General features: G+C 34.7%; 1 protein-coding gene across 16 annotated transcripts in view; it reads left to right on the forward strand.

Moving 5' to 3' along the window:
• WDFY3 (WD repeat and FYVE domain containing 3) overlaps positions 1–24,664 on the forward strand; it is a 251,531-nt gene that overhangs the window by 114,082 nt on the left and 112,785 nt on the right. For 11 of the 16 annotated variants that reach the window (XM_070612688.1, XM_070612685.1, XM_070612684.1 and 8 more), the window contains 8 exons: positions 2,086–2,278; positions 3,553–3,739; positions 5,916–6,082; positions 12,700–13,167; positions 14,067–14,168; positions 16,719–16,912; positions 20,242–20,699; positions 22,154–22,237. In XM_070612688.1, the coding sequence (XP_070468789.1) occupies positions 2,086–2,278; positions 3,553–3,739; positions 5,916–6,082; positions 12,700–13,167; positions 14,067–14,168; positions 16,719–16,912; positions 20,242–20,699; positions 22,154–22,237 (1,853 nt within the window). The remainder of the gene's footprint in view (positions 1–2,085; positions 2,279–3,552; positions 3,740–5,915; positions 6,083–12,699; positions 13,168–14,066; positions 14,169–16,718; positions 16,913–20,241; positions 20,700–22,153; positions 22,238–24,664) is intronic. The other 5 variants (XM_070612692.1, XM_070612693.1, XM_070612691.1 and 2 more) reach the window with 1 other exon arrangement.

Here is a 24,664-nt window from a genome sequence, read left to right on the forward strand (position 1 = left end):
TTTGCCTAGGAAACCCATGGGACAAACTTATTAAATGTTTTCAGAACTTATAGTGTTTATGATAGATAAAATCCCTATGTTTGTGTTATGTGACAGATGGTTTCCTGGGACCTTAGCAGTTGGTATTGCTTCATGTAGGCTTTCATTTTTTTTCCATTTGCATTGATGTGGCCAATTATTGCTCTGCCACACTTGGCTGGCCTTTGTAACAGAGTCCCCACAAACAGAAGTGGTTAGTGTCGGGCAGAAGAGGAATGAGATGCAGATTCTTCAGCTGTCTATTCTGTAAAATGAAAGGATTATACTAGATTATTTGTAAGAATCCTTTTGCCTTTAAAGATTAAGAATCATTTCTCTTAAGAGTCAACAAATTCAAGGAATTAAGTCCAATTTATTTTTTTTCTTTTTCTTTTTCTTTTTCTTTTTAAAGATTGGCACCTGAGCTAACAACTGTTGCCAATCTTTCTTTTTTTTTTTTTTTCCTGCTTTATCTCCCCAAACTCCCCCGTACATAGTTGTATATCTTAGTTGTGGGTCCTTCTAGTTGTGGTTTGTGGGACGCCGCCTCAATGTGACCTGACGAGCAGTGCCATGTCTGCACCCAGAATCCGAACCCTGGGCCGCCGCAGCGGAGCGCTCAAACTTAACCACTCGGCCACGGGGCCAGCCCCCCAATTTATTTTTGAGAACAGAGATTTGACTTAGAAAAAAATATTTTATTTTTGGGTTTGTTTTTATGTTACAAGACAGAGAAATCACATCCATCCCTCTAATCACGTAAAGGTAATGTGAGAACCGACAAAAAATATAATCAGCAGTACACCCTTCTGAGCTTTTTTTTTTTTTTTTGCTGCAATTGACTGTCTTTTTTGTTGCGTTTGAGACACTTGGGAAAAGATGCACATATCACAAGACGGACATTTGGTATCCAGCAATTTCTCCAGGCATTTTTTTGTGGGGAAATGCCTGTATTTATTAATTTTATAAATATTTTGTTGTTTCTCTGAATTCTTAGTCCCTTTTTTTTCTTCTTCTTGATATTTGGCAACTATGATTTAGAAAGCTCTTTTACTTAAGTAAATTTCTGCATGGAAGGAAATAGGAAAGCAAGACCTAGCTTTCTCAGACAAAACATGATATTTCTAATACTTTTTCCTATTTAGCAGCTTCCCCACAGTGATTGAAATACTCAAATTTCATGAAGCACTTTTCTTTCAAGAGAAGAAAATTATTTCATAAATTAGAGTTATTTTATTCATATTATATATTTTTTGAAATATTTAGATGAGAAACTTTAGCACAGTGAAGAAAAGTTAACTTTTTCTGACACTGAATTGAGATTAGAAGAAAAATGCTATTGAGGACAGAAACCATAGCTAAATTCCCCAAGTAGCAGGCTTTTAGTGCTGTGAGCACCTGTGTAGTGCATATTGTGCATGTCATAGTTAAGGAGTAAGTTCTCATTCCAAAATTTAAGAAGATTTGAATCTTCTTTGAAAGCCAAGCTTTAGAACACTTCTGGCTACTGGACATAATTAAAAGATACTTCTGAATGAAGATGATTTTATTATTTTAATATCCCCTTCTACTTATATAGAAGTTGAAAGAATTTGAAAATACTTTTGAAGACCTGTTTTTACTCTATCATCTCCCTGAAACTGTCCTTTTTAGAGAAGAAAATTATATTCCACCAATGAGAAACTAAGAATTAAAGAACTAAATTAGAAAACTAAAATGTTGACCTTGGAAGTTATTGTTGATTTATTCTGTTTCAGGGTAAGGTATGCAAAAATACCATGGTGAGGAGAGGATAGTAAACATTGAACATTCTTTTAAAAAATAAGCTGATAAAAACAGGGCTGGCTTCCTGTCTTACCATAACACACTTCTAAATTATAGCTGTCTTTTCTACTGTTGTCTGACTGAGAGCACTCATCATTGTGGCTTTAATGATATCACTCTGTGCGGACCCTGAACTTTCAGAGTTTTTAATAATCAGATCTAGTCCTTTGCCAGTTCCTCCCTTTCCCCAGCCCTTCATTTATTTATATACACATTTGCTTTTTGTTTTGTTTTGTCTTTTAGATCTTGGTGAAACTCTGCAGTTTTGTCTCTCCAGCGGAAGAGCTGGCTCAGAAGGATGACCTCCAGCTTTTATTCAGTGCAATAACCTCTTGGTGCCCTCCCTATAACCTGCCCTGGAGGAAGAGCGCCGGAGAAGTCCTGATGACCATCTCCCGCCACGGCCTCAGCGTCAACGTAGTCAAGTACATTCACGGTGAATAGCTCTTTGAGTGTCCAGTTGAGGTGCTCTAGATGTCCTCCACTTTTCTCTTCCTCATAGTGACAGATTTATTTTTCTCTCTCAACTCTCCAAAGATTCTAATTTAAATTAAAAACTGTATTTGCCGGCAGAAAAAAATTTACTTTTGCTTTGTGAGGCATTTCAAATGTAAGAAATTCTCCTATGTTCCAAACGATGGATATTTACAAGAGTTAAAATAATTTCACTGTCGTGTAAATGTTCAGTCATAATAGAATGTAATTACTATGACATAGCCTATTCTTTTCTCCTCTTTTATTGGGAAAAAAAGAGTTTTTTTGGGATGCTATAGTTAAAAGTGTTTCTGAAGATAACTCACTCTGTTCAATGTGGCATAAATGAAATTAGTGTATTCTTTAATGAGCACTAAGGAGAAATTGTCCATTCTATTTACCTCATATATAAGTGTTGACTATCCTTTAAAATGTCTAAGTAGGAGACAATTGTAGCATTTCAAATAGTCCACTTATTATATCTTATATATATATATACCTGAAAATCTTTCAAAATAATTTTTAGTACAATTATTTATTCACTTACCTAACATCAGTCAGTCATTAAATGTTTCTTGCCTTCATTCCTATGCTAAATCTTCTTAGCTTTTATTTAAATCTTCTTAGCTTCTTAGCTATGTGACACCGGGTTTCTTTAGACAAATAAATTTCATTAAAGATAGGAGAGGGAGTCTTCTTTGAAGTGCATTCAATCCCCAAAGTCAGTGATGGAGTATAACCATGTTTTAAACTAGTAATGTATAGTACAAACATAATTTTTAAAATTTTATTTCCTGAAGTATTTCTGTGTCCCATCGGTGTGTATTCATTCTGATTTGAACGTTTAACTAATTATTGGATTTTTCTTCTTAAACTTAGAAGATTTTTTTTTATTTCTTTCAACGTTTTATTGTATTAATATAAAAGATCAAAAATAACATTTGGCAGCGGGCAATCATTTTGTTTAATGATAAAACATCCAAATAAGATGTAACACTTAATAAATGTCAACAGTTTTTCAACACTTCCTGTATGACCCTTGGGTTACTCCTAAGAGGCAGCGCTTTCCCAGTGAATCTGAATCTTGCGTTTACTATTAGAGTGTGTGACATTTATCTTACGGTATTTTACAGACACATGCAAACTTAATGTTTCATTAAACACTGGTTAAGAATGAAGAAAATTTTCTCCAGCAGTTGACATAAATAACCTATTTATTTAATCCTTGATTCTCAGAAAAGGAGTGTTTGTCCACGTGTGTTCAGAATATGCAGCAGTCAGAGGACCTGTCTCCCCTAGAGATTGTTGAAATGTTTGCTGGACTTTCTTGTTTCCTCAAAGATTCCAGTGACGTTTCTCAGACTCTCCTGGATGATTTTCGGATATGGCAAGGATATAATTTCCTTTGTGATCTCTTGCTTAGGTAAAACCCCATAATTTAAGTATATATTTTAATGTCTATTCAGTATATTTCATCAAGGGGAACATTGTGGGTTTGGAGTTATAGGAAAAAAGGAATCAATACTTATTTATTGTATACTTTATCCTCCTGGCTTTAATCACTTCTTTTTATTCAACTGTTCTGTCAACAAACTACAAAAAGAGAATTTAGAGTTAAATTGGCAAATGCAGGCTGCAAATTTGGTGGCGCCAGTGATTAGATGTAAAGAATCAGTCTACTCTTATTTAGTAGCTGAGGGAGAAGAGTTTAGACGAACTAATTAACATCTTCCTAGGGTATATTCTTTTTGGTTAATTATATTTTTGGTTTTCCTTATTAGTAATTCATGTTGTTACTAACATAGTTAATAATAATTATGTAGGTTGAATGAGAGCCTACGATATATATATGTATAAAACAAACTAGTCGGGGCGGGCCCAGTGGCTCAGCGGTTAAGTGCATACATTCTACTTCAACAGCGTGGGATTCGCTGGTTTGGATCCCGGGTGCAGACATGGCACCGCTTGTCAAGCCATGCTGTGGTAGGCGTCCCACATATAAAGTAGAGGAAGATGAGCACGCATGTTAGCACAGGGCCAGTCCTCCTCAGCAAAAAGAGAATTGGCAGCAGATGTTAGATCAGGGCTAATCGTACTCAAAACAAAAACAAAAACAAAAAAAACTAGTCAATCTAAAATGTTTCACTGAGCCCCTCTTCCATCACATATATTCCATGCATATACTGGGGAACATGGCTGGTCACAAATTTATTAAGATGAAGGTACTCATGCCTCACTAGTTGTTCCTGGGCCAGTGGTTGTTTTTAAATCATTTGATCTATTGTAAACGAGCAGTATTTTGTAAACTTCTTATTTCTAACACCAGTTTAACCTAGCTGTAATTACTTAATACTAGGCAACTCTCAAGAATGTAAATTTTGCATATATATCCTAATTTACAGGCGAGGACATTTGCAAGTTGATAGGATACCATTTCACATTACTAGGGGGTTGTTGGTTGGTGCGATCCTTTGAGAACGCAGGTTGACCAGACATAATCAAGAGCTTCAAAAATGTCAGTACTCTTTGACATAATAATTTCACTATGGTTATTGATACTAAAGATATAATCCTAAATGTAGACAAAATTTTGTGTGTATTAGTGCTTCTGTATCCTGATTTCTACTAGCTGTCCCTCTCTCCAAATCTGGTTGGTTCTCCATGGCCATCAAAAGCATATCCATGGAGAGCTTACACTAACATAGAGAAGCATGTGTATAACACTGGTAAATGAAAAAAAACAGGTTACAAAATTCTGTATATGATATGAAAATAACTATTATTAAAACAAAACTTTTCACATTAAAAAAAGACAAGTTAAAATCAGAATGTTAAAAGTGTCTTTTAGTTGTGAGGCTAAGCATATTTTTTTCTTTTCTACTTTTGTGCATTCTCTGTTTGTCTTAATGGGAGTATTAGTTCTATGGGGGGAAAACCCCAATGAATCTTATTCTTTAAAAAAAGGTAGTTTTGCATTCATTTTGTGCTCTCAATAAAGCTGCGATCAAAAGATAATTCTGCAATGATTCCAATGTTCTTTTAAAGGAGTTAAGATTGCTTTCAAAAATTGTTAGACTCTCAGAACTTTTTTCAAAGGTATTCTAATGAGAATGCCTAAATTAATGAAATACAGATGAAGTCTTAGAACTCTCCCCGAGGAATTCATTTGTAAAAATTGTTAACAGAGAAAATGTCTTAGGAAAGAAATGGTTAATAAGGTTTTTTGTTGTAAGCAGTGAAACTTTATAACCTTAGAGCCTTAGAGAATTTAAGAGATATTTAATTCTTTTGTAGAGACTTCCTACCAAAGATTAGTGATTTACCTGAAATAACATTGTTACTGGCAAAATCAGCACTTATATCAGGTTTTCTCACTATTGGTATAATTTTCTTTTAAATACACCATAATGTCTTATAATAAAATTTGTAGATTTGTAGAAATATTATGTTTTTATATAGGAAGAATTATAAGAAGAAACTTCTTGGAGTACTTTATATATTTATTTATTTATTGCATATAAAACTGAAATTTTCTTTCTTTATTAAATCTGAGAATACAGCAAAGAGAAAAAATACATGCTAAATCATACTTTTCCTAGATTGGAACAAGCAAAAGAGGCAGAATCCAAAGATGCCTTGAAAGATCTGGTTAATCTGATAACTTCCCTAACAACATATGGTGTCAGTGAGCTCAAACCAGCTGGTGTTACCACAGGGGCACCCTTTTTATTGCCTGGATTTGCAGTACCTCAGCCTGCAGGCAAAGGTGAGTGTTTTTTTCCTTCTATTCTGAGCCAGTCAGAGAAATAGAGAAAGAATTAGTCTGACTTTGATTGCTCTTTATTTATGTTACTTGAATAAAGGTAATATACTGTTTTTCATTGAAGTTTATGCTTTTTGTAGTGTAATTTCTTGAGTGATAGTCTTTAGCAGATCAAATGCTTGAAAATAATATTATGAAAATATTATAAAATCAAACAGTGAAATTTATGTTTTAGTATTTCATCTTACCATTCAAACAATTTAATAATCCAAACATCTCTCTTTTGATTGTTGGCACTTCACACACATTTCCACTTTGTGTGGCTGGAACTCAATTTACGCTCTGATCTCTATACCTATCTCTATATAAGATTTATAGAGAAAGCATGAGATGCAGATGTTTATATTTTGTTTAAAACTAAGCAAACTTAGGTACCAAGAAGTTACATATTTCTTTCCAAATTTTATAGTTCGTATTTCCTAACTTTGGCTTCTCATCTAGTGACCTTTTACTAAGAAAACTTATTGTATAGTTAATAACACTTAGTTACATAAGAGTGCAAACTAGTTCTACTGTTTATTTAATTTTTTTAAATGCATAATAACCATTCTGAAAGAATCTGAGCCTAGAGGCTTCTAATAGTATCTTTCACTGGATTGTCACTTACTAAGTATTCCATACAGTTATAATATTTGCATGTAAATTTAACTAGCCACAAAATGTCAACATGTCCAGTGATTTAAATTTTACAATATATTTCTATGTATTTCGTGACTTAGAAGTCAGCAGTTATAAGTCTTTAAGTTAATGAGAATAAATGGATTTATTAGAAGATCCTAAATTTGATTTTCTAAAGAAAATTATATTGAAAAGTCATGACTTAGATTGGAGTCATCAAACATACTGCAATAAGACGTTTGTGTGTAGGTTGTATAGAACTTTTTAAATGAGTCTCTCTGCAATAAGAAATTAAGGCATATTTTACTGAGCAGTTCAAGGCATCATTTTATTTAATATTTAGTAAAAAATAGAGGTTTCCAAAAACTTCTAATTTATAGACTCTACTTTGAGTATTCCACAATTAACTCTTCCTATGAGTTAATTTAAAAATAGCTCAGCAATGTCCTTCCTACTTTAGACTTTATCGTTCCTTCATTTGGCTGATCAATCTGATCATGACACTGGCATAATAGCTAGTTACAATAGTATAATATGGTAAGGAGAGCATTAATGCAGCAAAGTTAACCTTCCTCATGTGTCTGCCTGATAATTGTCTCATCTGTAACAGGGATAATAAATACATAACCTAGCACGTCCTGGGGTTATTGTGAGAATACAGCGACATAAAGTCTACGAAAGTAAGGTTAACTAGAAAGGACATTGCCCTATGAGTCAGTATTCAGGTGACCGTGAGTGACCTAACCTTTCTAAATATCGATTTCTTCTCCAGAAAAATTGGTGTAGTATTCTGTAAAATGAATGAATCAAGCTAGATCATTTTGACTTTCATTAGTAACTCAGAATTATCTATTTCCCGTGGCATAGTTTGTACGGTTATTGTATGGACTAAAGAAGATAGTTCTAGTCCACATAAAGGAAATATGGAATATGTCTGTTTTTGCTGTGTTGAGGTATAATTTGCGTGTATTAAAAACTATCCATTTTAAGTGTTGAATTTGATGGGTTTTGATAAATGGATATGGTTGTGTGATCACCACCATAACTGCAATTGGAATTTTCTCATCCTTCTAAAAATTGCCTTGTTCCTGTTTGCATTCAACACCCTCTTCCCCACCCCCTTGCCCTGGCAACCCCTGATTTGCTTTGATTTCACCTTTTCTAGAATTTCATAAACTGGAATCATACAGTGTGCACTTTTTGGATCTGACTTCTTTCACTTTTGAGATTCATACATGTTATTGCATGTATCTGAAGTTTGTTCCTTTTTAATGCTTGATAGTATTTCATTGCTTGGATATCTGCAGTTTGTTTATCTGTTCACTGGTTGATGGCATTTCTTTAACTATCATGAATAAAGCTGCTATGAACATCCATATAAAACAAGTCTTTGTACGGACATATGTTTTCATTTCTTTGGGGTAAATATCAAGCCATGAAATTGCTGGGTCACGTGGTAAATGTATGTTTAACTTTGTGAGAAACTGGCTGTCCCCTTTTGCATTCACATCAGCAGTGTATGAAAATTTGCTTTGCATCCTCAGCAGCACTTGGTGTTGTTAGTCTTTTTAATTTGAGGTAGTCTAGTGAGTGTGTAGTAGTATCTAATTGTGTTTTTTAATTTGCGTTTTTCCAAATGATTTCGAGCCTTTTCGTGTGCTTATTTGCCATCTTTATCTCCACTTTGATTCAGATCTCTGTGCTCAATGTTTGATAGGATTGTTTGTTTTATTGGAATTTTAAGAGTTCTTTAGATATTCTGAATAAGTCCTTTATAAGATATATATACATTTATAAGTATGTTCTCCTAGTCTTGACTTGCCTTTTCTTTTCTTAATAGCACCTTTTGAAGAACCCAGTTTTTCATTTTGATGAAGTCCAATTTATCATTTTTAAAATACTTTGTGGGTTTTGCCTCATAGTGAAGAAATCTCATTTTTCCCAAATTCCCTGAGACTTCCCTATGTTTTCTTCTAGGAGTTTTGTATTTTAACTCTCTTACATTAAGATCTCTGATACATTTAAGTTAATTTTTGTGTATGTAGGAAATAAGGTTTTGGGTTTTTTTTTTCAAATGGATATCCAAGTGTGCCAGGACCTGTTGTTGAAAAGACCATGTATGACTATGAATCTGGGACTGTCTCTGAGTTCTTCCCCATTGATTAATGTGTCAGTCCTTAAGCCAGTACTACACAGTCTTGATTACTGTATCTTTAAACTAAGTCTTGAAAAAGAGTCATTTAAGCTGTCCAATTTTGGTCTTCACTTTCAAAATTATTTTGGCTAGTCTAGGTCCTTTGAACTTCCATGTACATTTAATAATCATCTTGTCAGTTATTGAAAACAAAAAGCCTACTGAGATGTTGGTTGGGATTACTTTGTAGATCAACTTGGGGAGAATTGACATCTAAACAATATTGAGTTCTCCAATCCATGAATATATAACTTTCCATTTATTTGGGTCTTATTTTCTCTCAGCATTGTTTTTTGGGGGGAAAGATTAGCCCTGAGCTAACATCCACCATCAATCCTCATTTTTTTGCTGAGGAAGATTGGCCCTGAGCTAACATCATGCCCATCTTCCTCTATTTTATATGTGGGATGCCGACTCAGCATGGCTTGATAAGCAGTGCATAGATCTGCACCCAGGATCCAAACTGGAGAACCCCAGGCTGCCAAAGCAGAGCGCGTGAACTTAACCACTGTGCCACGTGGCTGGCCCCCCAGCAGTGTTTTATAGTGTACATTGTACAGGACTTTCAATTCTTTGTTAAATTTATCTTTAAATATTTTTTTAGTTTTGATAGTTTAAATGAAATTGTTTCTTAGTTTCATTTTTGATTGCTTGTTGCTAGTTTATATAAATGTAATTGATTTTTTAAAATATCCTTTTTTACCTATAACTTTGCTAAATTTGATGATTCATTTTAGTGGTTTTTTTCCTTGGTGCATTTCTTATTAATCTAGTTTTAGATAAGAGATGATGGACTATTTTACAGGAATGGAGATGAGGAAGGCCACCTGTGACGATGTCATGTGTAGCGCTGATAGAATGAGGCAGTGGTAGTCCTTTTCAAATTGTAGCTCTTTGCTCTGGACTGTTTATAAGTTGGGGCTGTGTATATTCTGGTATATCTGACACTGTTTATCTTACTTTTTGTCAATTGTTTGTTCAGGGTACTTTGAGGAATATTTTCTTTGATTTTACTGGTTTTCCTGTCATCATCTATGGAAAGAAAATTCTTATTACTCAAAAATTTTTACCCGTTCAGTGATAATTACATTTACAAGAGAAACCATGAATGCATCTACTTTTTGTCGCTCTATACATAGAGATAATTTACGTGCCTTGTCGTTAGTGCTGATTTTAGATCAAGTGAAACAGTATAGAAATATAAAATTTAAAAGAAAAAGTAAACTGAGTTATTAATGTAGCTGGTAAACTTCTCTGTTTTTTTGTATATGTTAAATCTTGAAAATGACTTCCATTTCTATATTATATGCAAGAGCTTTTATAAAATTTGGTACCCTCACCAGCAGAAAGATTTTTCTAAAGAAGGAAATTAAAGGAAAATGTAGCACTCCTTTCCCTTAGATAAGAAATATTGCTTCTGTTTAATAACAACTCCATGGGGGGGTGTTTTTTTTTTACCTTAAGTGTTCTAGAAACTTTGGGAGGTTGTGCTGCATAATTCATAGCTCTCCTTAGCTTCCAAATTTGTTCCCTAAACAGAGTGAGAGTTTTTAATATATTTTTAATAGAGAATATATCTCTGCATGAGAAAAGACCATAGCTTTCTTTTTCAGAAGTCTTCTGTCACTTTACCTTTACAAAAGTTTTCTCATAACACATTAATTCTGCCAGCACCAATATAAGAGGATAATGTATTTTCCCTTTTGTGTTTTTGTTGAAACTAGTAGCTAAAGTGCCTTTCAGTCTTCCTCTTGGGCTGTCTTTGGAGAGCTCTTGCTCCCCTTTATCTGTGCTGGATGCAGACGTGGCCAGGGCTGGTGTTCAGCTGGCTTGCTGGAGTATAACTTTGCGGGTTCAGGAGTAGTCCTGAGTAACTACTTCTGACGACATCAGCAATCAAAATACATTTCAAATTTGTGTGCTGCTTATTTTGGTGTTATTATTCAGCCATTCCTTTAGATACTTTTTCCTGATAGGAAGCGAAATTATTAGATTCTATTGAGTTCCGCTGTACATAAGATTTACTAATTTGGAAATAATATTACAAACAGAACATCTCTTTTTCTGGATTAGTCACTGGAAATGATTGAATTTTACATGTAGACTGATTGGTTCCTCAGTTGCTTAGAATTTTCTGCTCTTACATTTGGTAATGGAGACCAGTTAGAGTCTCAGCGTTCCTTGGTCGTTTCCTCTGAGCAGACTATTTTAACTACATACTAATGACCCTTAGATGAATTGGATAACAAGTAGGATTAAGGATGGATCAGAGCAGGTTCATTACTATCAGTAAAAAAATTACTAAGAGCCAAACTGCTGACCACTGCATTTCCCAGTGGTGGATAATTTGTTCTTGGGGTTGGTTATTAATATGCCTTATCTTTTGTCAGTGACATCACTTGAAACCAAATAATGAAGAAGAAACTTGGGAAAATCCAAATTTTCCCATGTTATCCTAAACTCAGCTCTTTTTAACTCTTTCTTTGTAGTGATAATTGATACTGTCATTTAGCTGAAAGATACAAAATATTGGTTGGAGTTTTTCTTTAACTTTATTTGTCACCTTTTTGTCACGTGTAGTCAGACTTTTACGTTTGTGTGTCCATCGGTCTATCCAAGCCTGTTTTTGGATTACCTGCAGGTAATAAAAAGTGAAGGTGTCCTCAGAAAGAACAAGCATACTATTAGTAAGGAGCTGAAAGTAAAGATAAATCTTTGGTATTTGCCACACATGGAATAAATTTATATCTTATAAACAAAAAGAAAATTGAAATCATATAGACTGAAGATTTTTTAAAATCTTTGCATTTTTCAGATAATGTCCAAGCCAGGGTTTCTGAGCAGTCTTTCTAACCCATTTTATGTTTTTCCTTGTTATGTGCTTATCCTTTTCCTAAAATCTAGCTTATTCTGTAAGGCTCTATATTAATTTTTTGGTCACTCTTGCCAGTGCCCTATACTCCTAATAGTTATGAAGCTTGGGACCATTTTTAGAAGCAAACACTTGTTTTCACATGCCTCGAATATTTTCTGTGTTAACTTTTTTATAATTATTATCACTAATTTGCCTCACAAGAGTCATGAGTACTAATTTTTGTTTTTTTCCAGTTGGTATGTTTGAAAATCAGATGTTTAGAAATATAGCTGGTAGCTGGCGATAAATTGCTTTTAACAAACGTTTAGTATATGTAAAGAAATTGCACTTTGAGCTTGAAAACAGAATAAATTTACAAATTAAAGTTTATGAAAGTTCTAGTGTCATAATTATAAAGGAAGATTGGAACTTAGAGAATTTTCCTCTCCTGTTTTCCTCTTGCCATTCTTGCTGCTCTCAGGCCTGTTACTTAGTCAACCTGAAAGTCTTTTCAGATTGAGAGGTAACTGTTCTTACAGTCAAGGTCACTCTTACAGATAATAAAAAGCGACACCTCTGCACATTTCCAAACTCTGAAGCCTGGACTTATATAATATGCTTTATTCTCTCTAAAACAGTCTAATGTTTCAACGTGTACTATTCTTGAGTCACGGTATTCATAATGATGCATTAAAAGTTTAATCAGTATTGTTACTTATTTTTCAATTAAATGACTGAACCTGGTGAAGAAAAATAATATCTTTTGTGAAAACAGGATGTATTCTTAGTAAACAGTTGATAAATATTAGAATTCCTGATCTGTTAAATAGACCAGTTTGCCATGATTAAAATATCACATAGCACCTACTTTTGTGTTCTTGTTTTCTATTTTAGGTCACAGTGTGAGAAATGTCCAGGCCTTTGCAGTTCTTCAGAATGCATTTTTAAAAGCAAAAACCAGCTTCCTTGCCCAAATCATCCTTGACGCCATCACAAATATTTACATGGCTGACAATGCCAATTATTTCATCCTAGAGTCACAGCACACACTGTCACAGTTTGCAGAAAAGATTTCTAAACTCCCAGAAGTACAAAACAAATACTTTGAGATGCTAGAGTTTGTCGTTTTTAGCTTAAATTATATCCCTTGTAAAGAACTTATTAGTGTTAGCATCCTCTTAAAATCTAGCTCTTCTTACCACTGTAGCATTATTGCAATGAAAACACTCCTTAAGTTTACACGGCATGACTACATATTTAAAGACGTGTTCAGGGAGGTGGGCCTTCTGGAGGTCATGGTAACCCTTTTGCACAAATATGCTGCCCTCTTGAAGGATCCAACTCAGGCACTAAATGAGCAAGGTAAAGCATTTTCCATAATTTTATTTTTATTTGACAAAGAGGTCTGGGCAGGGGTTTTCTTCATACTTTGCCTTTCATTCGCTTATTAATTTGAATGACTCACTAATGTGCGTTATTGTGACATCCTTGTGAATGTTTCCCAGAGTTAACTTGTTCATTCAGTCTCTGTTCCAGAATTGGGAATGGGGAGGTGAGACTAGAAATATCTCATTGTGGTGAAAGAGGATTTAAAGTAAAAACTGAGGAAAACGTTTATGATCCACATGACTAGTGTCTACTATTTTCTGTTCTAAGAGGGAATAAAATAAAGCTTCTAGAAACAATTGGGATGTTTGGGTGCCTCAAAATGTTTTTATTAATTATAGAGCATAAATAAATATGTCTCTTTAGTGATGTTATATATGCACACATATATTATTATTAGACACTTTAAATTTAATATTTGTCATCCTTTCTGATAAATCTGATGAAAGTATAGTAGTATCTGCCACTTGGTATTAAATGTGTTGAATGAGTTAATACACGTTAAATAGATAGCACTGTTCATAAGCTTTTCTTTGTCTTTGGTGCATTGAAATCTAGAATTCTCCTATTGACCTCTTTGATTAGGGAAACCTCTATGAGAAAGACACATTTCATTTTTATTGGCATTTTCCTTTTTAATATTTGTTAGATAACTAATTCTAGCCACACCAAAGTAAAATCTGTAAACATGGATTTTGACCTTACTTTTGGTAACTGGTGGACATATATATCATTTTTAAAGGTCGTATTATATTGATTGTATTAGTGGTAAAAGTGATTGTCAAATATTTTTAAAATTATTAAAACAAAACCAAATCAAGAAAAAAATAAGCTTATAACTTTTGTGATTTGGACCTTGGATCCTTTTTTTGTAGTGGACTCAAGAAATAATAGTTCAGTTGAAGACCAAAAACACCTGGCCTTGTTGGTTATGGAGACCTTGACAGTGCTTCTTCAAGGATCAAACACAAATGCAGGTAATTAGAAAAGCTACTAGAGAATGCTTTGGGGAGGCTACTGCCTCTGCTTATATCTTCTCTATTGATTCTTGTGTCTGAAATGCTCCTATTGCTTAGAGAAAAAACTATTGATTCAGTAATGGTACTGTCCTATCTCTAGAAGTACAGTACTTTTGACCTTTATAAGTATATTGATGACAAAATATGTAACTTTATTATGATTTCAAAATATATTCTTATATTTTATTGCTTTTTATAGTTGGCCTTGATTTTGAGGTATTTCTCTATTTTTTTATTTACATAATGCAGACCCTTAGTTGAATAACTTTGCTTATTTAAATATTTTCCAAAATATCTGCTTCATATGGTGATTTTCTTAATTTTTTAGTAACTCAAGTTAGAGTATTATAATGTTATAACCCTAGGGAAATATTGAAAAATGAGTCTCTAGTAAAACTTGTCTTTCCCAGGTAAATTGGATTCATTAAACTGGTCTTCAATCCTTTCTACCTGTCATTAACAGGTAGTCCACCTGTATTTATAAAATATCACTTGCGTTTAAAAAAGATTAGTTGAAATTTTAGTCAATGTCAGAAACCTCTCAGGTAACTGTCATTACAGCTTGAGAGGAGTGGATGACTGGGGGTGAGTTCAGGTAAGTCGGCTTGGCCCAGATCAAATAGAGCTTTTTAGGCCATGCTGAGGAACTTGAATTGTATTTTAAGTGTGATGGGAAGCCACAAATGAATGAATGAATGAACAAACGAATGAATGAACTAGCGAATGCACAAATGCATGCCTATTTGCTTGAATGCAGAGGAACTCGGTATTTAACGTATTTAAAATATACTGTGTGTCCCAAGCACTATGCTAGATATTAGAGATACAAAGATAATTCTTGCCCGAAAGGAATTACAACCTGATGTAGAAAGATGTAAACACGTAATTATATAAGTAATTATTTAAATACTGTTTTGGCTGATGCCAGGACAGAGTTGAATGAACTTAGTAGGTAAATTAAACAATAAGTATGATGAAGTTTAATAGTTACGATGTTAACAGTTTGTCTATGGTATAATGTACAATCTTCTTATTTCCGCTAACTAGGTTTAGTTGACTGAGATAGTCAGAAATGTAATAAGGATATACTAGCAAGAGTTTATTTGATAAATTAGCTTTTGATGACATGACCTAGAGTTACCAGGGAGGGACTGAACAATTCTACTAATGTAGGAAAGTAGAGAACTTACTCTGTATTACTGAAGTAATTTAATACATCTCCCAGAGTACCAGACATTTTCACAAAGTTTTCTTTCTAGTGACTGTCTTTTCCTTGTGAAGACAGATGTTGCTAGCTAGCTGTGGCATCTCAGACACTTAAAATAGTGCTTTGCTCATAGTAAGTATTCAAAAACTATTAGCCCTTAGGATTATCCGATGGACACTAACTGGCACAAGGAAGTAAGTAAACATGGCCTTCCATGTGCTACATCTCAGGCATCTGACTTAGACTCACTGCCAGGTCATATAATTCTTATAAAGTTAGCAAATAGAAAGTCACTCAGTAGGACGGTAGCCGCTATGGCAAAATACACTGACACTTATTCACTTGGGAAACATTTATTGAAACGCAAACCAGAAGGGATTCCAGGTTTAATGGGGAGCCAAACCTATAAACAAACAATACTAAGACAGTTTGATATAAACTATTATAATAGTGGCATATACAAGGTACTTGAAAAATGTAGAGGAACCATCACTTCAAAGGAAATACTAATTAGTGATTTAAGCTGCTTGGTCCATTGTTTTCCTGCTCAGAGATGGTATTTGATGTGAGAACATACCACTCACGGGCAGGAGCACAGGCTATATAGAGGTGGACTGTCTGGGCATAAATCCTGCTCTGCTGCTTGCTAGCTGTGTGACCTTGGCCATGTGAGTCAGCTTCTGTATGTCTCATTTCCTCCTCTGTACGTAAGGGAAGAGGATTAAATCATTCCATCCACACAAAGCCTTGGGAGCAGTACAGTGCCTGATGCTTTCTATTATAGAGTTGGTCTTTCTTTGTTCATGTGCTCTAACTAAAAAGTTTGGTTCCTTGTAATTTTTCTCATGATAGAATAATTTATTCCATTCCTTTCTTGCTACTATTTTGTAAGTCTTGTTCAGTTTAAATCTCATTTATTTGGAGTATTGTTTGTCTGAAAGCCTTTTATATAAATTGATTTCAAGCATTGTTCAGCTTAAAGCCTTTACATAAAAATATTGGATCTCTTTGGTGTCTACCTGGGAAATTTCTGGAAGGTCTAGATTTGGAGAATTTGGACATGGTGAACATATCAGGACATTAATCTTGCATTAAGGAAATCTAGAGAAAATTTGCATGTGTGTTTGCTGACATCCCACAGTGCAATTTTATATTGTAATTTAAAAGGTGAAGAAGCTGGGTGCGTTTTATTTGCATTCTTTTGAGTTACTCTTCCTACAGAGAGATCAAATTTTAATTCATTTGACTTGTCTCAGAATGTTTTAAGTTGACCCATGTTTCTTTTGTCCCCCTTCTTCAAGGAATTTTCCGAGAATTTGGAGGTGCGAGGTGTGCGCATAACATAGTGAGGTATCCTCAGTGCCGGCAGCATGCCCTGATGATTATCCAGCAGCTGGTGCTCTCTCCCAATGGGGACGATGACATGGGCACTCTCCTGGGGTTGATGCATTCAGCCCCACCAAAAGAACTGCAGTTGAAGACAGACATTTTAAGGGTAAGTTGGACAAGTGTGTTGTTATTACTGTTTTACTACTAAAATCTGTGGTTACTTTTAAATGACTTAAAATTATTATGAACTATTCTTATAGTTTTTCTTCAAACCTAAAATTATGTCAAAATAATAATAGCAGAAGAAAAGTGAGTGTCTTTGACTTGGCCTCCAAGGCCCTCGGGACGCCGTCTAGTTCCCCTCTGCCCTACTCCCCAAATACCCTCACCTCATTCCTGCCTCAGACATCGCAGGAAGTACAGCTGCCTTCTAGAATCGTGTGTTTCTTTTACTAACTTGTGCTGTACTCAATTTCTCATCAGTAATGACAGGTGTGCATTTTTTTCTTCATGCTGTTGTATATTTCATCCTGTTTTGATTGAGTATATTGACAATTTTGAATATACATTTTATTTTAAAAGCAAGATTAATCTGACCACAATTTATCTCTTAGACAAGAAGGAAATCTACATGCATGTCAATATTGGGGAATGTTTGTATATTTGAAGGGACTTGGGGGAAAAAACAAGTACTTTCAGAAGATGGTAAAGACGTCAACTTTTTTAACATACATTTTCCTCCTTTCTTAGTAGCTTTTTAATTGGATTTGTAAAATATTGGTAGTTAAGCCAACAAGAGGTACTTGGCTGAGCTGATTTTAAGGCAGTGTTGGTCTGGTAAATGGTAATAACCGACTCTCAGACTGGACGGGGTGGGGGGAGCCCTTGATTTGTTGCCTTTACTGATTTCCGTGGTGTGAATACTCTACTGTGACCTTATTTCAGGAAACTAAAGTGTTGCTGAATGTGGATTGGGAAGAGATGTACAACAGCACCCCATTATAGAGTGTGTTAAGAACACAGATAGTAATAAAATATAGAAAATAACTAGGAAGTGGTGTTTTGAGTATTTACTACTTTTGATTTTAAAGTAATTTATTTAGTTTAGAGAACTTAATTTTTAATTATGGTTGTGTTTTAACAACCCGCACGCAAAATTCCAAAAATATCACAGTTGGCTCTGCAGAGCCAGTATGAGCTGGCTCCAGCATTCCAGTGCGTTGAGGGCATGAAGCGGTGTAGGGAGGCTGCAAGAAGGTTTTGGGATCCCAGTTTCAATTTCCATTTTTGCTACCTTCAGAACCACTTCTCAGTGCCTGCATTCAAGTTGACACAACCATAAATCTGTGTGATTTAATTTGTAATTATTTGTGCACAAACCCAAAATTCCATGATGCACAAATGTGAATTCTATGCATTATTGTTACGCAAATGTAGGTAATATGTAGCTAATGATTTTGTCTAACCACTTCACATCTGCATCTCATTGCAGCTTTGGTGTTTGCTACTTGTTGTTAGTTATTGATTTAAGCAGGATGTTAAATTATTCGTGGTATTTGAAATTTTTCAAATACTGAGGTTATGCTGTGATAGTGTCAGAGTGCCGGTTTTGAGGTAGTAGGAGGTGGACTTTCCAGAAGTACATCATGTAGAGTATTGGACTAAGGATTTATGAGCAATGTTTTTCGAACGTCTGTCATGATTCTAACCAGCGATCTAGTTTTGTATGTATTGCTTTAACTCTGAAGTCACTCTTTCTTGTATATAAAATAATGCTTGTCCTGCTTTTCTGTTTTAATGTGTTTCTGAAGATTATGGTGGTGATGGGCTTATGTGCCAGGCACTTTGCTAAGAGTTTTACATGTACTTCCTGTGAAGTAAGTTATTATTATTGTCTCAGTTTTGCGTAAGAGAAAATTCTGGCACAGAAAGGTTAAGTAGTTGACTGTGGTAAAATGCTTCCTGATGTTGGAGTTAAAATTTCAACCCAAGCATTCTGGCTCTAGCCCTTACATTTAATCTCCAGGCTAGGTTAGGAGATATTTAAAAGGAAAAAAAGTTATGAAGTCTTGTGTTAATATCAGTCAATACTGCAAGTATAAGTACAGTTTATTAAATTTGACAAGATATGGAAAGTGTATTGTTAACAAATCCTGATAAAAGGAAAATTCATTGGTTGCAGAATAATGGAAGGAATACGTTGTATTTTTGAATTTTATTTACATATACAGATTGCATATTCCCTATCTTTTGAAGTAATAAATTAAGGTATAGGTACATACAATGAAATCTTCAAAATTTCTGAAATAGTATATTTCAAAAAGGTAATTATATATATTAATTTAGTCTTTCCCTTCTTGAAATACCATTAGAAATGTGTGAGATATTTTAATAAAATAGCCTTTTCAAATGTAATGATTGGGAAGATTATAAATTGTGTCTTGAGTACTGTTAGTTACCCCTGGTGCTGCACTTGCTGAAACAGGGAAAAGGAGCCTGTGTGTCTGCAGACACATTCGAAAATGCTGTTGGGCAGGATAGTGTCGTGTGTGAGTGTGTGAATAGGGGTCAGACTGCCAGGTGTGCATCCTGTCTGTGCCGTTGTATGAGCTGTAGAGTCTCTATCAAGCTGTTCAACACATTGGACCTCAATTCCTCATCTATAAAGAAGGGGTGAGCCTAGTGCCTAAGGCATTGGATTATTGAGAGGATTAAACAAGCTAGTGCATAAATACAGTTAAAGAAGTGTCTAGTGCATGGTAAGTGCCCTTAAAATGTTAGGTAATTTTATAATGTGTTCTTTGGAATACTAAGCTAAATTAAAAGTATGACAGTTCAGAAAATAATAGGTAGTTATGAGAGATTGTTTTACTTGTTTGGCCTTCAGGTTTTATTTCTTAGCACTTTAAGCTGTTCTGCAAAAGAGCTCGCCTTCGGGCCTCAGGCGCCCATTCACTTTGCAAGAGAGAAGGTGTATCCTCTGAAGTGACACCTCTTTCCAGAGCATCAGTTTATGGCCACTTTATGTGAACTGAGATACGGCAGGTCTTGGCCGCGCTGACCATCTCTCTGATCCCTTCTAGAATAAATCAGTTTGTATACACACACAGTTGTAAGTTTTCATGATTATATAAAATTATACTAGAATATGTATTTTACTTACTAAGATTTTTTGTAAAAATCACTGAAGTCATTGATGTCATTATCCATCAAAGACACATGAAGAGCTTTTCAGCCAGGATTTGGACTTAGCCTTATTCTATCAAAAGGAGTGTATGATAGTGTTCCCTAAAATTATCTTCTGCCTTTAATATGGAATTTTTTAATTAGCAAAGTATTTGATATGCTTCATAGGACTGCTTACTGGGTAAATGACGGAAACATTCACATCAGATGTTTACAGAATGGTGTTCCCCTTTGACATTCACGTATGGTTTTTTTCTTTTAATTTGAATTATGTTTGTTTTTGTTTGTTTTGTTTTTTGTCCCCTGTAGGCCCTCCTATCAGTCCTTCGAGAAAGCCATCGTTCAAGAACAGTTTTTAGGAAAGTTGGAGGATTTGTGTACATTACGTCCTTGTTTGTTGCTATGGAGAGATCTTTGAGCTCACCCCCCAAGAGTGGCTGGGAGAAAGTGAACCAGAATCAAGTGTTTGAACTTCTCCACACTGTGTTCTGCACATTGACTGCAGCAATGCGCTATGAGCCAGCCAACTCTCATTTCTTCAAAACAGAGATTCAGTATGAGAAGTTGGCAGATGCCGTTCGATTTCTTGGCTGCTTTTCAGACCTAAGAAAAATAAGCCCCATGAATGTCTTCCCCTCAAATACACAGCCATTTCAAAGACTTCTAGAGGAAGACGTCATCTCAATGGACTCGGTGTCACCCACTTTACAGAACTGCAGTAAACTCTTTATTTATCTCTACAAAGTAGCCACAGATTCTTTTGACAGGTATGGTGCTGCTCTGTGCTGTGAATTAAGGAGCATACTGTGTATGACTTCAACAGTAAGGCTTGAATGATTAGTTAACCTGAAAAAATGAAAACAAAGGAATCTTCTCTCTTATTTGCTCATCTGTCACTTTATTTGTGAATATTACTATTGCTCTGATGTTAAGTTTTTCAACGTAGACCTCTGTGTCTTTTTTATAAATCTCGGGCCAGTTAGCTCTCAAAGTACTTAATGGAACAGTTTCTGTGAAATTTACTTTAATGGTGATGTTTACTGTTGTCTTTTCCTCTTTACTCTCAACGATATTAGGTGATCCGGACTTATTGATATTAGTTATCAGTAGGAGAACATTCTTATGATTATATGTATTTCCAGACAGATGATATATTCACAGCATTCATAATCATTCTTAAATTTGCATAATCTTTGAAAAACGATATAGCTCCCTAGGAGACCTCAGTAGTTCAAGAGTCCATCAGACTTGTTTACTCATTCCTTCACTGAGCAAGTACTTAGCGAACGCCTGCTGCATTCCCTTCCTTGTGCTGGGCATTGAGGGTTCAGCTCAGCACAAGACTGCCTTGGTCCTGGCCATCCTTTAGCTTAAGTGCAGGCACATAAACAAACAGTTACAATAGATCATGATAAAATCTATGATGAAGGAAATCCAGAGTTCTCAGGGAGATTGTGGGAGTGCCACTTTACCTAAATTACTTATTTTCAGTTCTTAAACTGTGTTTCAATTAAGTTCTCACTTTGAAAATAATGTAAGAATAATCATACTGCTAACTTGTCCCAAGCATTATCACTTTTAATAGTTAGCATAGTTTTATTTCATAAAATAAATGATTGTTTCTCTAATGCCCTCATAAATAAAGCAAGTAACTCTATTGGAAAGAGCTTCTAATAGGCTTTATTTCCTGTGCTGTGAAATATCTACTGAGATATTTTCTTGCTTCTTAATATTTCTTTGGCCTTAATATTTAGATAAGAAAATCCTGGTAATGTGAGAAAAATTGTTTTCCATTTTTCCTGTCTTGAAAATAAAAATGCATATATATTGTTAACTAACAGGAAACATGGGATAGTGTAGTGTTCTAGGAATAAGCTGTTTAAATTTGAAATTTGTATTCAGATTCAATCTTTTTTCCTTTGTTTCCTGCTTATCCTAGTTAATATACCTTATTTTTAGTTTGCTTTGTCAGAAACAGGGTTTACAGGATTCTGTTTAACAAATGTGTTAAATGTCAACATTAATGGATAAGCATCTGCCTTAAGCATGCTTTTCTGTCTCCCTCAGTGCATGTGTTGCAGTCTTGTTCCTTGTTCCTACTGAGTATGGAGGATATTCCTTATTAGGCTTTTACTGGTATTTCTTGTGAAACTAACCAGCTGCCAACCTGGTGTTCTCTTCTAACCTCTCTAAACCACCCTGTCTGTTTTGTTGTCTGTAGTCGTGCAGAGCAGATTCCTCCTTGCCTGACAAGTGAGTCTTCTCTCCCCTCTCCTTGGGGTACACCAGCTTTGTCCAGGAAAAGGTACTGATCTTATAACAGAAGTCAATCTGCATTTGTGTGGTTTTTTCCTTCTGTGTTTAATTAAATGTTAATATGATGATTGTGCTTTGTAACTTCACATTTTTTTTGACTTTCTATTTGATTTTTTTGTGGGTTTTAAAGTTGTCAACTACTCTTGAGTATTTTTATGAGAGTAAATGTGTTGATGCTATGAAGACGTAAAGCACATGTGGAGTTTTGTCATTGAACTCTATGACTTAGATTAAAATATGCATTTTGCTTTTAGAGCAGGCATATCTTTTGAAAATCAATTTGGGAATGGAGGCTTAGTGTATCTTTAAGGAGAGTACTTTTCTGCTTTTTCTTTTTACTTCAAATGTGCTTGGAAGCATCCTTTGGTCTTTGCTGTTAGTCCAGAATGACCATTGCAGCACTGGCAAGGAAACGTGTTTTCTCAGTCAGGTTCAACCAGTTGCAATGTGATGCTCTCATGGAGATCTGTCACAGCTAAGCTTTGAAAAAGTAAATAAAAACCTAAGCCAGCCCTTGCTTTCATCAGTTCCGTGTAAATTTCTTTCTAAGCTGATCTAGCCAGCCTTGAATTTAAAGCTTAGGAAGATAAAGAACCTGTAGTTGATTGAGAAGAGTGCAATTGAGACCCAGTTAAGATTCCATTTGCAACCTGTACTTAAAATGATCCTAGTCTGTGCAGTTGGCACCGAATACTCTTCCTTCCCCTGTTTTCCTCATAACCAAGTACAAGTGCTTACATCATGTAATATTCTTCCATTGTGGCCTTTTAAAAATGAATCTTGAGCTTCTGCTGTGTTGTTATTCAATTTTATTTCTCTTGTTCAGATTTTGAAACTTGGATATAGCTGGAGTTATTGGATCAAAAGTGTTTGTTACAAATCCTGTATTTCAGTATATTTCAATCGTAATATCCATTAGGTGTATGGAACGACTTAATATTTTCCTTTTTCTCTTAAATTTACTGTGGGGCTTACAGCTCATTTTCTTCCAGTAAATCATGGCCTAGTTCAGAATAGTCTTAAATGAACCTAGTGTTGTTCAGTATGTTTGTATTTTAAAGCTACTATTTCTTTTTAATTTTTTTAAGAGCAGAAGTTTTTAATTCAAGAGACCATAAAATCAAGTTGAGTTGACCTAGTGTATTTTTCTGCTGCTAAAATGAATTAGGTAAAAGGTGTTCTTTGTGTTTGAAGATTCCTGTGTGCTCACTATCCCACAGAACTAGAGGATGTTGGAAAAATACTTTCAATTACTAAATAGTTTTAATTATTAAAAAATTGTATTTTATGATTCTACCATAAGTGATAAAGACTTATAAATTGCTGTCTTAAAACATTTAATTCTCTTTAAATATTAATCAAAAACCACATAATACTTTCCATAGAAATTTACAGATTAAAGGAACACATTTAAAAAAATCCGTCAGAACTTACTATTTATTTAAATGGTAATTTGACAAAGGGAGAACAGCATTTTATTCCATATCATAGAGTTATTTAACTTAGAGTCAAACATTTTGTCGTCATTGGCAACATGGCCCCATGTCAGGATGCCACTTCTGTGACTTTAGGGGAAACTGTCACTGATCAGCAGTCCTGGTTGAATGAGTCTTATCCACAGGAATTCTAATCGGCCTTACAGGTTGATGTTACCCCAAGGAAGCTCCTGTCACTGTTCCTGCTGATAATAAGATCACTGTTGACATTTTCAGGTTGCCATTCTGGTCAGCTTACATACATTTTGCTCAGTGATAAGAATCATAAGCTACTAAGAAAACAATGTTTTTATTTCACAAATATGGTAACTTTTGAAATTAGACTAATTTCTAGACTTCTCAACAAATTACATCAGCTCATGGGCATCTTTTTCTTGTGGCAAAACATGGTTGTTTTCTTGGCAAAAGGAGAAACGAACATTGTATTAGATTCTACGGCTTGTGGAGTATTCCATGCTAAGGAAGTTTGAGCTTACGCTACTTGTCTGGCATGTAAAATCCTGGAGATTCTTCTCTAATTATTTTAGGAATTGGGGGCACAAAGAAGTAGGAAACCTCATATTTGGGAAACCAAAACGCATAACCTTTTTAATTATTATTCATTATTCAGAAAGAATAATGGAACAGGATTGTAGCTGAACAGTATTCAGTCAGATTTACAGAAAGTGAAAACAAAATACAGAAAAATAACCCAGGGACTCCAGGGTGTATCTGCAATGGAGGAAAAGGTGGCGAGTACTAGTTATCGTTCAAACATGGTATCCATTACTTAGTGCCTGTACACACTTGATGGAAATTAAAGCAAAGCAAATTCAAAATTTAAATATTTAAGTATATATTCCCAAGAGAGATAGATGAGTCTTAAATATATATGAGAATTTAGATTGAAATATTAAGTACCAATTTCTGTAAGTTTTAAA

This window comes from Equus przewalskii, chromosome 3 (assembly GCF_037783145.1).
Source record: "Equus przewalskii isolate Varuska chromosome 3, EquPr2, whole genome shotgun sequence".
NCBI classification, from domain to species: domain Eukaryota; kingdom Metazoa; phylum Chordata; class Mammalia; order Perissodactyla; family Equidae; genus Equus; species Equus przewalskii.